This window comes from Vidua macroura, chromosome 15 (genome assembly GCF_024509145.1).
Source record: "Vidua macroura isolate BioBank_ID:100142 chromosome 15, ASM2450914v1, whole genome shotgun sequence".
In the NCBI taxonomy this organism is placed as follows: Eukaryota; Metazoa; Chordata; class Aves; order Passeriformes; family Viduidae; genus Vidua; species Vidua macroura.
In genome coordinates, this window is record NC_071585.1 from 10828995 (window position 1) to 10843663 (window position 14669).

The following is a 14669-nucleotide window of genomic DNA, read 5'->3' on the forward strand; positions in this document are numbered from 1 at the left end:
ATCAGCAAGTCAGCATCTAGGCTGGGAAAGGGGGAGATCTCCTTTCCAGGCAGCCTTTTCTCCTATCCTTTGGTGGTTTTTTTTGCTCTCAGACTTGCCTGTACTTTGGGGAAATGATAATAATTGCATCTACGAAAGCTTACAACTGCCCTACACCCTGTCAGCCTGGCCACATTCAAAGCTTTTTCAGCCACAGTTGCAAATCTGTCTTTTTTTTTTTTTTTTTTTTTTTCACAAAACAAATTCCTTTCACACAAGCCGTTTTTATCTTTTTTGGAATTGCACAGCTTATGGTTTTCATAATGCCAGAGGATAGTTTTGATCTCACTTGCTGCTTTTCTATTATTTTGGATGTTAAATATTTTAATAGTGCAAATGTATTTAAAAATTGGACATTTTCAATAAACCGTATCCTTGAATACACAAAACTCAAGCCTGCCTCTAAAAGATTTTAAAAATACACAAATGTGCATCAAGAGCTGAGAAAATTGACATTTCTTTAAATGGTTCTTCAAAATATGCATTAGTAGGAGATCTTTGCAGCTACATTCCATACTTTTTTGAAGTTATTGATTCCCACAGCTTCTAAGTGCCATGTGCTCATTAGTAAGCCCATCTCATATTTTTCTTTACTCTGTTAAATGAAGTTTTGTAGCTACATGAGGTAATACATGTTACAGTAGGCAAATAACAGACAGTGAATATTTTGAGCCTTTTTTATCTACAGCCCTCTCTGACACTCAGCTCATCTTAGCTGTCCTCTCTTTAATCCTGGAGAAGTTTGTTTTGTGCTTTAGCAGCACTCCAGCTCTTCAGTCCAGAAACAGAGGCCAGAATGGAGTCAGTGACCACCTCAGCCTAAAGCACCAAAGTTTGTTAAAAACTGAGCCACTCCACCACTTTGCCAGGGTGGATTCAGGCAAGTTCCCAAGCACAGGTTCTGTGAGGGAGGAGATGCTTATTCATTTCACCTCCTGCCTGGGTCCTGTCCTCTGGGGGGTTCCCACAGTCCCCCTGCTCACACCACACGACAGAGCTGTCTGCCCAGAAGCCAAAGCCCTGCTTGTGATGCACTTTCCTGTGCATCTAATGAGAAGTGCATTCTAATGCCTTTGTTAATGGAGTGCACTTGGATGAACATCCCAGACAAGTCTGTTTGCTCACACACCGCTTGCTCCTCGCTCCTGTTAATGGCACTGCTCTGGTGTACAAATGGCTCCAATAAAATCCTAGTCAGGTCATAAATCCATGCAAATTTGGTTCCCAATATTCAGGACTATTGTATTCCCTTATGGTGATTTCTGCTCCTTTTGGTTGTTTCATGCTGCCCTGAATGCTGGGTCACAGCGCTGCATTTCCTCGTGGTATTTGTGCATTTCTGCCTTTGCAACGTGCAGTAGTGCATGGGTAGTTCTGATTTCCTGTCAGGGGATCTTTGCAATCCACAGGGGAGCTATGTTGTCTCATTTGCACTTTCTTATTGAATTTCAATCAGGTTTCCCAACAATTTGCTGGAGGAATTCCTGTGGGACACCTTCAAATGCTCCTAGCCACATGCTGTCCGACAACTCCTCATTTTCTCCTCTAGGGCTGTCTGTGTTTTCTCATTTAGGAATAATTCACCACATGACAACATTTTACATTAATGAAGCCCTGGTGGTATCAGATGTGATGACATTCTGTAGGGAACAGAGAAAACAAGCACAGGGATAGACTCAGTATAAAGTAAAAATCAGCTGATGTGCAAAAAAGTTAATGAGGGGGAAAACCAGCTTCTGCTGGCATATGCTGACTCACGAGTATCTCTCCCTCCATCCTGCTCAAGCACAGGCAAATTGGATTTATCTGTTGTTTTTCAAGGGTCCCTCAGGAAGAGAATAAGGATACTGGGCTCAAGTAAAAATTAAGTGAATCTATTCAATTGTTTTCCCCTTTTTTCTGTCTGATAGAGCACCAGTTCCTGAAAGAAGGAGTCTTTCCAATCAGCTCCTGGGTCCCTTTGCAGGTTTTATCCAATGTCCCAGCAGGGATTCTGGGAAGAATGTGGGGTGGGGTTTTTTTTGCTGTGAGAAAGCAGCTCAGTCCTGGTGCTCACTGTTACTCTGGAAATGCCCTGTCTAGATCCACTCAGGCTGCACACTGAGAGTCCTGCTTCTTTCTTTCTGTACAATATTCCGCAGTTTGTTTCTTCAGGTAGAGCAATGGTCATTACTGTGAGGGTGGAGAGCCCAATCATTACCCCAAAACAAGCATATCCAGCACACACTAGCATTTGGATCTTGCTTCATATAAAAATAATAGCTTTTCACATTAAAGCAAACAAAAAAAAAAGAAAAAACCCAATGACCATCTGGGAGCTCCTTCATTTTAGATTTGAACAAACTTAAAGAGATAGTGTCAGAAGAACAGAATTGTGTAAAGGTAATTTTATCCTATGAACCACCTTCATGTGTTTTAAAAGAATGGTATCAAATAACAATGAATATCTCTTTTTACTATGACACTTGACAAAAATTATCTACTGCCATTGTTTTTTTTTCCTAATTCAGTTTAGGTCTATCCATGATTACACAAGAAACTGTAAAAATTGGATGTCTCTTACAGCTCATTTCATATATAGTAATATTTTCAACTTCTTTTTGAGAAGTGGTGCATATGCTTATGCTTCAACATAGGCATTCTGTGAAATCACCCTGTGTTTTTGCTTTTTTCCCACTATATATAGTCTTTGTATTTTTATTCTTGGCTGCTGCTTTCCTGCTCCAATTGAACATTAATAGATCTACCCATTTCTTCTCAAATACTTTCAAATTACTAACTTTACTTCCTGAATTTTACTCTTTCCAGCTCAAGGCCATTTTCTTTATGAAAAGTAGCAGCTGCCCTTAGCATCACCAGCTCAAGTTATTTCCTACTACTGTAACTCAGAACATTTTTACCGAAGACCAGAATCTAAAATTTTTCTTTGTTCAGCAAGTGGAGCAAAACAACCTCCTGGGTGTGAAGTTCAGCAGGTCGTCTCTAACATTTTCAGCTTTGGCTTTGGAAGGTCTGTGGGAAACAATTCCATTTTAAGCCCAAATATACACACTATGGAGCCTCTCTGTCTAAAAACAACTGTCCCACAATTTCTTCATTTTAACCACAGTGAGTTTTGTTTCCACTCTTAATTATTCTTCCAGCTTTGCTTATTTGTTATTCCCAATGCTTTGGAGTGCAATATCTGCTGAGCTGTCAGCAGCAAAGTCAAGTATCTGTGAAAACCTCCCATGGGCTGTGAGCTGTGTGTTTACTTTGAACACTGCTTTAATCTCAGAGCAGTGGTCAGTTTTTCAAAGAACTCAGCCCTCTTGCAAAGATTGGCCAGTGCTGGACAGGCCACAGCTAAAGCCAGCTGGAGTCTGGGATTTGCTGGGGACATCTGTTCAGAGTGTGAAAAACAGAGAGGGAGGGAAGAAGGAAGGCAAGAAGGGAGAAGATGCCTTAAAAAAAGCCTTTTTTTAATCCAGAGTGCTGCATGAACTGTTGGAAAAGTCCGCTCAGTCAGATATTTTTATTTGCTCTGCTTTAGTTTTCAGTTGATGTAACTCTATTCCACCTTTCAGGTGGTATGACAGAATTGAATGAGGGCATTAGAGTGAGCTGGCAAATGAATTTTGGGAGGCTAAGAACCATGCAGGAGATAAAATTTTAAATGGTAACTGACATGGCCAGAATGTCACAAGGGATGTAACTCCTACAAGCTTCCTGCTTGGCTCTGAAAGTCCCCCACCATCATTATAGTTTGGATGTATTTAAAATAAAACTCCAGGTTTCTTAATCACCTGGCAAAGATGCACTTTCCAGGGTTTCCACAATTAATGTGAGCACAAAAGGAAGTAGCAGTAAGTACCAGGAAAGCAGATGTATACTTTGCCTCCAGTGCTGAGGGAGCTTTGTAGCTCTCAATCTTGGTTCACACAGTTCTAGCAGAGCTTTGTGTTTTAAATGTGCCATTTTAAAGAAGCTTCAGATCAAAGCCTATTTCATCTTCCCAATAACTCAGCTGCTCCTGTAATCATCTCAAAGTCTGAGCTGCAGGATCCTGGCATCTGCTGCTGTATATATAAGTAAGACAAGGCAAAACAAGTGACAGGAGGATCAGAGGTGGTTATCAGCATAGGTGTCAACCCTGTGGAGGGATAGCCAGTGGGTGCCAAAAATGCAGTGAGACAAATACATCCACGTAGAGCTTTGTCATGAAGTGTTGGTGACTACAGGAGCGATTTTACAGGTGAGTTGTTCATTGACTGGACCAGCAAGGCATGTTTGGAATGCACTGCCTTTCCTTATAGTAACAGCAAGCAATCCATTCCTTTCTACTCCATAAAATTATTGGCATAATACTTCATTTTTTATTGTTATAAGAAGTTGCCTGAGGCCTCGATGAAAAGAGCAAATTAGAGCATTACTCCTTCCAGCCACGAACAGTGAAATATTTGTGGAGGCCATTATCACCAGAGTTGCATCACCAAAATACCACATATAAAACACTTGGGAGTCATCTGCAAGTCACACAGATGTGTGTATGTTTATATGCATCTGTGTGGAGTTGGATTGGAAGTGGAAGGTAAGCACAGCCCTGAATTTATCTTGATGCTTACTTTCAAAGCAGCTCCTGCAGCAGCAGAACACTATTCTGCATTTCTGGGAGCAGACCCACCCTCTCAGCCCAAAAGATGCTACAATTTTTTTAACTTCCTGTTCTAATAATCCACATACATGTGGACACAATTATATCAGGGTGAAATAAGATGCTGACTTACCTACAAGAAAATGTAATGATGGTTGTCAGAGAAAGCATGGTTAAAATGGCTGCATTTTCTTTTTACAAAGCATGCAAAAATCAAAGGTAATGTAAAAATTAGTACTTAGAACAAAAGATCTCATGTCAACCTCCATGCTAAGGTGCATTTATGTCAAACCTTTTTAAGAAGTGTTGCCACATTGTTTTTAAATATGTTTTACCATATAATTTTGTTGAATTAGTCTTCAAAAATACAAAAATTAGAGTTTTTTCCCTGATGAATTGCTGAAATAATGCCTGTCCTACTTCTAAGTGCAGGAATATATCACTATTGGGCAATGTCATTTAGGTTTGTGCTATATCACATTTTAATCAAAACTAAATGGACTTGTCCTCCAGGCTCACAGGACAAATGACTGGAGAGTTTGTTACCACTCACATGTGCTACCAGCAGAGCTGGCTTCTGCTTGTGAGCCAGGCAGCAGGCAGGGCTGGACTCCAGTAATACATCCACTACCTCTTGTTGCTCAGGGAATAAAAAGCATCTCAATCCACGGGCTCTCTTGCAAAGGTTTCTGTTTCTTATTTACGTTTTGTGGCTGGTCACCTCGACCACAACCCATTGACTCTGCTCCATGCAGCACATTTGCATCCTTAAGCAGGTTATTAAAAAGTAGTAGCATGTCCCTAAGTTGAAGATTTAATTTGCATGGGAAGAGCACTAACCCGACTAAACTAACTAAATATGCATTTTTTAAAGCTCCATTTTTTCCCCCTTTTTGTTATTTCCCTGCATTTGGAGTTTCTTTCCTTCTACAGTACAGAAACAGTGAAAGCTGTTCCACCTCTCAGGGGTGCATCCCTTTGGCATTCAGGGCTCCTCAATATGTACCTAAGAGACTAGTTAGCATTAATAACAATAATATGAACCCAAAGAACCTCTCCACAAGTAATTGGTAGGAATGTAGTACTACTTGTAAGAATTATTATTAGAATAAGAACAGCAGGAGTGAGAAGGCAACAAAGAGATGCCAGGGAGATGCCAGGAAAGTCAAATGACACAAAACCTTTTGTACACATTCTGTGAATTTGGCTGCATACTTCACTTGTTGGGAGATAGTGTAACATACCACTGTAACTTGTTCCTGGACAATATGGACTTGTTAGCCACACAGTGCCAGAATATTCCAGCAGCAGGTGAGATACTAATATGATCCTGCAGGACTGTGCTTCCTAAGTATTAAGTTTTGTTTACAATTCACTGCAGGAGGAGTTGAGAGGTTTGGGGGTTTTTATTTTGTTAGTGGATGGAGATTTTACAATATTGCTTTGCTAGGCTGGAGTAGAAATGGGATGTGATTCAGTATTGATTTAATCTTACACATCTACGGGTAAGTTCAGTTTTAATGTTGATTTCTATCACTAAGTACTATTGAAAGTCCCTATCTGAAAGAGTGAAATTAAATATTATACTGCTAATTTGCACCACCAATGTATATAGATTAGTATCTGTAGAGCTGCAAAAGTCCATAACAAAAGCAAGCCCATAAAAGCCTGAGCCTTTACAGCATGCTAATGGCTTTCCATTAGGTCAGATTAATGCTTTCTGCTTGGTGAAAATAGGTATTTAGCAACAGTGCTTTCAGTTTGTGAGGAATAAATAACTGCTGGACCAAGTGCTTCACCCTCGGGAATAAATCTGCACTTTAGGTGCTTGTTAATAAATCACTTCTGCAGGATAATTTGTCACATCAGCAGATGCAGATCTGAGGATGTTGTTGGGTCCAGCAGCTCTCACATCCTCCCCCTGTGTTCTCATTGCTGAGACTCCAAGAAGGGACAGATTCTGTCCCCTCAGGGGCAGGGACTGTGCTTGGGCTCAGGCTGGGGAGCTGGCTGCTACCAGCCTGCCTCTCCATCCCTGCCTGGAGCAGCTGCCATCCCAGCCTGCTGCTCTTGGGGAAGCCATGGGCTGTGAGAGCATCATCAAAGCCATCAGCAGGGAAGGATCCAGGAATTAATGTTACAGGAGGGGCTGATATCAGATGGCTGCTACAGCAGAGCCTTTGTTGACACCAATGAAATAGCAAGGGTAAAGAACTTGGGTTGTTTTCTCTTTAAGAGGTGTAGGAAATGAATTGAAGCCGGGGTCTCTTATCTGGGAGAAGACACACAGCAGTGAAAATGCCTATTTACATATGCTTGCACTTGGGTCTGTTTCACAGCAGCAGAGCTTTAAATGGTTGTTGACAGTTGACTGGACAGATTCCAGTTGTGAGAGAGGGGCTATGGAGAGTCTCCTCCCTTGGTGATTCTCTTCAGCCTGGATTTTTAAATCAGTGCTTCTAGTCATGTCAATATCCATATTGTCTGCAACCCCGGTGTTCCCTCCTTATAAATCTTCAAATAGCAAGAGACCCATTATCACATCCATTCCTCCTACAGCCCTGCTCTTCTTATCTGAGAAATGTGACTTGAAACTTCTATTATTAGTGAAGAGGTACATTTGCACTGCATTTTTCATGAAGAGGGTTCTTTAAAATGCTTTATAACTTCTACTAATGTAAATTTATATGTAAGGACCTCCGATGAGGGGCTCCTCCAAGCTAATTGTTTGATATATAACTAATGGGCCCTACCACCAGAAATAAAACATTGAGTGCTCTGGTTCCTGGATGCCAGAGCACTGATTCTGTTTGCATGAAACTCCTGCCCCCTGAATGTCAATCCACTGTGAGGTGTCCCAAATGTGCCCCAAACCAAATTCAGAATGATTATATGCCTCTGATAATGTTCAAATGAAATAAATAAAAATTGAATCAGTTCCATTGGGTAGAAAGACAGGATATTTTTAACCAGGCATGGTAGCATTAAAATAAAATTTAATACAAGAAATGTAAAATAAAAGGATAGTTCCTCTATTTTAATGTGCAGGAGAAAGTAAGACTTTCTCCTTAAATACTTGAGGGCATTAAATACTTGAATAGAAATTTAACTGAACTTTGCATTAAATTTTTGAAGTCTCGTCCAGAAATTTATTATTCACTCCATATTAATAGCAAAGTTGGCTCCTGTTTGACTCACGAAACCGTATTTATTCTAGTGAAGAAAGACTGCAGTCCTGTGAGAGAACCTCAACATCTTCCTCACTGTGGAATCATCCTTAAGCAGCATACTTAAGGCATATCTCAGTTATTCACAGAAAAACTATCCAGAATGCAGAAAAATCCAGTTCTGGGCTTGCTGTCAATCATGCCTCGGATAAAATTCCAAAGGAAATCTGCAAGGTTTATGGTCAGCAAAAACAAAAGCAATAAATTCACCCAGGGTTCACTCTCAAACACTGCCCTCAAAAAAAGCTGTTTCTCAACATGGCTGAAGTTACAGACACGGAAAAAGTGTAACAGCTTCATTACAAATGGCATTTTACAGACCCTGGCATGTTTGATTGGCTCAATTACAGAGACAAGTTGTTTCAAGTCTGATTTACCATTAATTACTTCTGTTTACCATTAATTAATTACTTCTGTCCCACCTATGCTGTGCATTCAATCCTGGTTTGTATTGCAATTTAAAAGCATGGATTCCTATTACCCCAGTCAGTGCAGGTCACACCAAATGACCACTTTGTGAGATTTATTTTAGAGACTTCATTTGGCCCTGGGGAGGGCATCCTGCAGGGTGCTGAGGCTGGGGGACAGGGTGTGTGTGCTCCTTGCAGGGTGAGTTTGGGAGCAAATCCAGTGTCCCTCAAAGCATTTGGCTTAATTTGCTGTGGTGCCTGGAGTTGGCTTTGTGTTTGGAAGTACACAAATCAGAATCAGGAAAATGGCTCTGGAAGGTATTTTCCTTATTATTGTTTCTTTTTCCTGGGCTTTGACTGTCTGTGAAGCTCAGTGTACCTGTCCAGGCAAAGTTCCAGCCTTGGCTTCCTAAAGGTGACCTGTGCCACCATGATTATTTAATAACTATCAGGTTTTCACAGTAAAACTATATTCCTAATTTCTTGGAAAAATGAATCCTCTTTTTTTTTTCATCCAACTTGGAAAGATAAGATAGTTTACCATGAGTAAAATATAATGTTAATTCAGGTGAGAGAATAAAGTGGTAGCTTTTTCAGCAAGGTAGGCCACTTTAGTATTAACAATTAGTATTGTGTTGTCTTCCATTTATTTCACATTGATGGGATTTTTTTGTTTAAGACCTGATTTTTTCTTACCTGGACTCAGTTTTAGAGGCATATTGGTCTTTATATCTTTATCGTTCATAGGAAAATTTATCAAACTCTCTCGGTGTTATAGAAAAAATATGGGGAAATCTTTCTTTTTCTCCCCCCTGAAATTTAGAAATGGCTATAATTTCTATTTTTAACTTCAGAGTTATTCTTGTCCCAAACTAAAGTGTGAGAACAAACTAATCCTCAGAACAGCTGTGACATATCAGCAAGTTCCTTGTCACTGGAGCAGTGAGTTAAACTTGGGAGAGCTGTGGGACTCAATTGTTCCTCAGTAAGGTGGAAGGAGGGATATTATAATGTGCAGTGAGACGGAGAAGACTTATTGTGACTGTGAAGGATGTCTGCCTCTATGGCATAAAGTCTTGCTCTGTATTTCAAAAAATGTCATTTAAAATGTAGAGTGAGTGCACAGTAGGAATAATAAAATTGCCTGAGCGTGTGAATTTTAAGCACTAAACATGATACAGAAATAAGAATATTTTTTTGACAGAAACTCGTAGCTAATGCAGCTTTCTTCCCTAAAAATATTTGCTTCAGCTGAACATTAATCTCTTGGCAGAAATGTCTGGGAAAATTAGATACTTCTCAGTAAAATTTATAAGAAAATAAATGTTTTACCTAGATAACAAAATGGAATTGACAACCTTCAGTGGTGGTAGAGTCTCGCAGCGGAAGTAGAGCAACATAACAATTTTTTCTGTATATAAATAAGTATATATATTTTCTATTACCGTGATAATAGCCTTATACAAAGCTAAATGTGGTTATAAATTATCCCTAACATCTTTTTCAAGTAGCATGTCTAGGCAAGGATGTCCCTCCTCCCCATCTGTTTGACTGATATTTTTCTCTGAAATCCTAAAAGGTGAAAACATTTAAGTTAAATAGTCACATAGCTCTAATTGCCAACTGGCAGGGAGCTCTGCGTGGCACTTCTTCCATCACCAATCATCTCAGCTTCCAAGGAAGTACTTGAGTACAACTTAAAATTCATAATGACTTACATTTTCTTTTTATCTTGCATCCTGTTCCCTGACCTTCTCTTTTTCCTTCAGAGCTCTTAATGAGGAGAGCTTTACAACCATAAACACAATTTTTCTAATGGACTCTCTGGGGAGAGGCTTTTCCCTGGTGCTCCTGACTCACTCTGTGCTTTGTTCTTTCCTAGCTTGCACAGACAAAGAGCTGAGGAGTCTGGCGTCGAGGCTGAAGGACTGGTTCGGTGCCCTTCACGAGGATGCCAATCGTGTCATCAAACCCACGAGCTCGGAGACAGCACAAGGCAGTAAGAAACCCCTTCCCCTTGAACACTGGGTGTTGTAGGAGCTTCCCAGCCTGAGAGAATTGAACTGTGCACTGCTGTTGGTGCTGCAATAACCTGTCAGGCAGGTGGCAGTGAATAAGCAGGTACCTGAGACCTGATCCTGCAAATAAATGCTGTTTTCTGAAGGAGCTGCAGTCCTTCTGTCCTCTCTCTCTGGCCCAAACTGCAGTCAGAGACAGAGAGACGTTCACAAGTTAATCAGGCAAATAACTCTCTGAAGGCCATGGAGATCACCTCTGCATGAGTAACTGAAACTGCTCAGGGAGTTCTCTCAAGCACTGGGGTTAATTATTATGGTGTAGTTTGTGTCTGTACAGTTAAATTCCATCACAATTCAACGTGCCTGCATCCAAATCATTTCTTGGGGTTGGACTCTGGTCTCTGCTTAACCACCAGTTTTATGACCAGGCATTTTCTGACACAATGTCAGTGGCATAAGATGAAAATACGGCATACAAGCATAGGGAACGTTATGCCAGTGTTGGAAAAAACTCACTTAGATTTTACTTTAAAATTTCCTGCTAAGAGTTTATGTACGGGAAAGAATAATTAAAACATCCACATCTGAGCCATGGAGCCAGAAGAGTTAAATGGTCAAGAAAGCTGCAGCCCATTGTGTCCTAGGTATTTAATAACACCATCTTTGCCTCCTCTGATGGATTTTTATTTTTTTTAAGAAATGAAGAAGACGAACAGTCTAGAGGACATTTACTCTCTGTGGGTTAAGCCAACATGACTGATTTTGATGTCATTTAGCCACCAGGGAGGGAAAAGATTCAGAGAACAGCATTAAAAGAGGTCATGCTCATCAGAGAGCCAATGTAAATTCACTTTCTGTAAGGATTCATTAATTCTTTTAAACAGTGTCCCAAAACACATGGGCCCTTGGGCTGCAAAGTAGGATGCACAAGTTTTATCTAGGTGTGTGCCTCACTGTCACTGCACTGATTCTCTGGGATGAGCTGTCTAAAGACAGGATCCAAACCCAGAATTTGAAGGGTCCAATCAGCTGCTGCTTTTATGGCTCTTTTCACCTGGTGTCCCTGTAGAGTGACACCACAGAGGCTACAGGGGCACTAGGGCTGACCCAGCACATCAGGGTGGGCTTTTTCTGTTGGTCCAGGTCTCCACAGCCTCTGTCTTTTGTGCTACATCTGAGCTGGGCTAGCAACAGATGGGCTCTTCCTAAAGACACAATATTCCACTGGCTGTATTGCTCAAAACTACAGTCAAACCCAGTAATTCCACCACACATCTTAAAACTCTATGGTGAAACAAGTCATGTTCTCTGTAAATGATCTTTTTTCATGTGTCCCTTATTTTGCACAGTAGTTACTACAAAGTCAGTATCTTTAAAACCACATGTCCTACTTATTTCTGAAACAGTGCTCCAAAAAAAGATACTCTCATGCAGAGGATCCGAACCACGGTGCAAAAAGCAACCGGATGTACAGCTAATCGTGGCTTCCAGATGTGAATTCATTTCAAACCCCATGCCAGAAAGCCTTAGAGGCTTTAAACTGTATTTGAAGTCCTTTAGGCCCAGAATCATGGGAAATCTCATTTTATCAGATTGTCAAAAGGATGTTTTCATGCAGATGATTTGTGACATCCTCATGATGACCTTGCCAGAGGCCAAATCCTAAAGGTGTTGAGTCTTTTTTTTTTTTTTTTCCTTAAGCAATTTCAGTGAGAAAAACATTCCTGGTAATTCTGCAGCATTTGCTCTGATTCACAGAGGAGCTCTTATCTCCTTTTAGTTTAGTTTGATTCCTGGCAGCTTTTATTTGAAAGGTTGCTTGATGCTTTTAAACACTTGATCTCAACAATGTTCGTTTTTACACTGTTGACTTAGTTTGGCACATTTTCTTATTTTCTTCTATATCAATTAAAAAAAAAAGAAAGAAACTTTATGAGTTTAGATGCCTAAGCCATTTTTAAACAAAACTTGGGCTTGTTTTTCTTTTTGAGGTTTTGCAACAGTACTCATGAATTAATCTGCATGTGCCAAATTCTGCAGCTCGTATTCTCTCTGGTGGCACTGAAAATACTCACAGGGTGAGGACAGCAGTATTTGGTTCTCTTCAACTTCAAACATTTGTAAAAATGAAAGATACCTTAAGCAGGGCTCAGAATTCAAAGCAAAGTTCACATACCCAAGCTGTAGAAAAGGATGTCTGTGAATCCTGGCAAACAGGACACACACGCTCTGATGTACACATTGCCCTTCTTTATGGCTCAGCCTGTGGTGCCCTCCTCACCACACACATCCCTTCATTAAACTGAACTGGTTTGGTTGTGCCTGCAGGGTTTGAAGAGGCATGAACATCCTCAAGTAATCCATTTTGGATGTGCCTCTGTGGCAGTAAAAGGAACAGATGGTGGGATGCCATGACTATAATGCCTTGGACACATAAGCTGTCCACAGGTCTTCCAGCAGAGATTTCTCTATGCTACATTATTTTTTCAAGATGTTAGTGTGAGTGTAAATAAGCATTTTGAGCATATTATGTTCACCCCCAGGTGAAGGAAAAAAGTACACTCCTTTTTATTTTCTTTGTAACTCTCTTGAAAGGAAAAGGATGAGGAAGATTATTGTGTTTAGATTTCAAACCTTCCTTCCCTGAGCTCTCTGATCCTAGCAAAGCACAGTGGGCTGGGTACTTTGTCTTCTGAAGGCTTTGTGCAATTAAAAGCTCCTCAATAAATGATGTAAGAAACTCAGGGACATGCTTTGACATAGGGAAATAATAAAACTAATTAGGTAGCAAGATCAGATTCAAATTGCTCCTGAGCCTGTTGATAGTTCATAACATCCCCATATTGTATCCAGATAGTCTCCATGGTTGGAGTGGGTGTTGTTTTTCTTTTACTAGAGGTCTGTGCAATATAAAGGATTTTTTTCTGGGGAACAATTCTTCTCCTCCTTCTTTTATTTTAAGCGATAGGGGAAATTAGGTTAATCATACCCCTGTTAATTTAATTGTAATATACTTTAATAAAATAAAAATGTCTCATGTAAGTCAACTCTTGAAGGGGGAAAATAATTCTTTCGTGCCAGAAGGTGTGTTTATTTTTAATAAGGATTTTCACCTAAAGACTTTTTTAAACTTAATTCCATTTTAATTCTGAGGAGGTGGAACATTTTTTGTGTTAATGGGATGAGAGACTTTTACATGTAGGTCACCAGCTTGATTTCCTTCCATCTCTGTAGTGAATGAAAGTTGTCAGGATGCTGAACAGCTGTCAGTTGAAAAGAGGAACAAGATGGTCTTAGTCCAGGTTCTTGTGAGCAGGTGTCCAAATGAGAGCAGCCACCACCTCAGCTGACATTAATTGGCATCTGTGTTGGCAGCCTCTGCCAAGGAGCCAAGAGGGATGTGGAGCCTGCACTCTCTCCTGCTTCTCACCAAAGGCACCGCAGCAGTGCGCTGATGAACAGAAAGATGCAGAAAAGTTCTCACTGAGGTTGTTTATTCTGGGTCTGTTGTTCTGGAAATCCAGCCTGTTAACCAAGCACAGAATTCTTTACAGAATTATAGTACATGGTTTATTTCATCCAGAAAATTGCATCATACTTATGGATAAGTATATCAAAAGACTCTAAAAAGAAGTTAATTAATTCAATATCACTTGGCCTCACCAGGCTGGTGGGAGCACAGTGACCTCCCAGTGAAAGTAAGTGAGCTCCAAAAGCATTTTCCAAAAGCTGCCCTTATTATGTTATATTTTATTAGTTATGCTGTGAGTCAGAGCCTGTGTTGAACATTTAAGGGAACATTTGGCTTTCACTCCTGGTGCTGGGTGCTGAGAGCATCCAGGATTGTTGGATTTGGGCTGCAGATGCAATTTATGGGCAGTACCTTTTACCAGGAGACAATATGGAGCTGCTATTTACCTTCAACGACATACTGGGGCACATTTAAAGAATTAACTTTCCACTGGTAATAACCATCTAGCTAAGGGCTTTCTGTCACACCTACCACTTCAATATTTCAGGACTTCCAGACCACATTGTCTGATAATCCAGCACTGCTTAGTAAACCAGCCTCTTGATAAATCTAATCTGGAACTCTGGTCACAACAGTGAAAGCTCCCTTGTTTATAAGAAATCATGATCAAAACCTCTTCAATTAATGTAATTGTCTTCTCGAGTGACCTTTCCCAGCTGTATCTCCCATCAAGCCCTGGTGGTGTGTCACAGAGCAGCTTTGTACTCACTGCAGTCACTACTGGTGATTTGCTCAGGCAGATCCGTGCTGAGGGCAGGCTGGTGGTGTATCCCCATGGCACACGCAGGTGGAGATTTCCCAACAGGGAAG

The 14669-nt window shown here is 40.5% G+C and overlaps 1 protein-coding gene across 2 annotated transcripts in view; it reads left to right on the forward strand.

Moving 5' to 3' along the window:
* SPOCK1 (SPARC (osteonectin), cwcv and kazal like domains proteoglycan 1) overlaps positions 1-14669 on the forward strand; it is a 265334-nt gene that overhangs the window by 240583 nt on the left and 10082 nt on the right. For both annotated transcript variants that reach the window (XM_053991513.1, XM_053991514.1), the window contains exon 7: positions 10192-10308. In XM_053991513.1, the coding sequence (XP_053847488.1) occupies positions 10192-10308 (117 nt within the window). The remainder of the gene's footprint in view (positions 1-10191; positions 10309-14669) is intronic.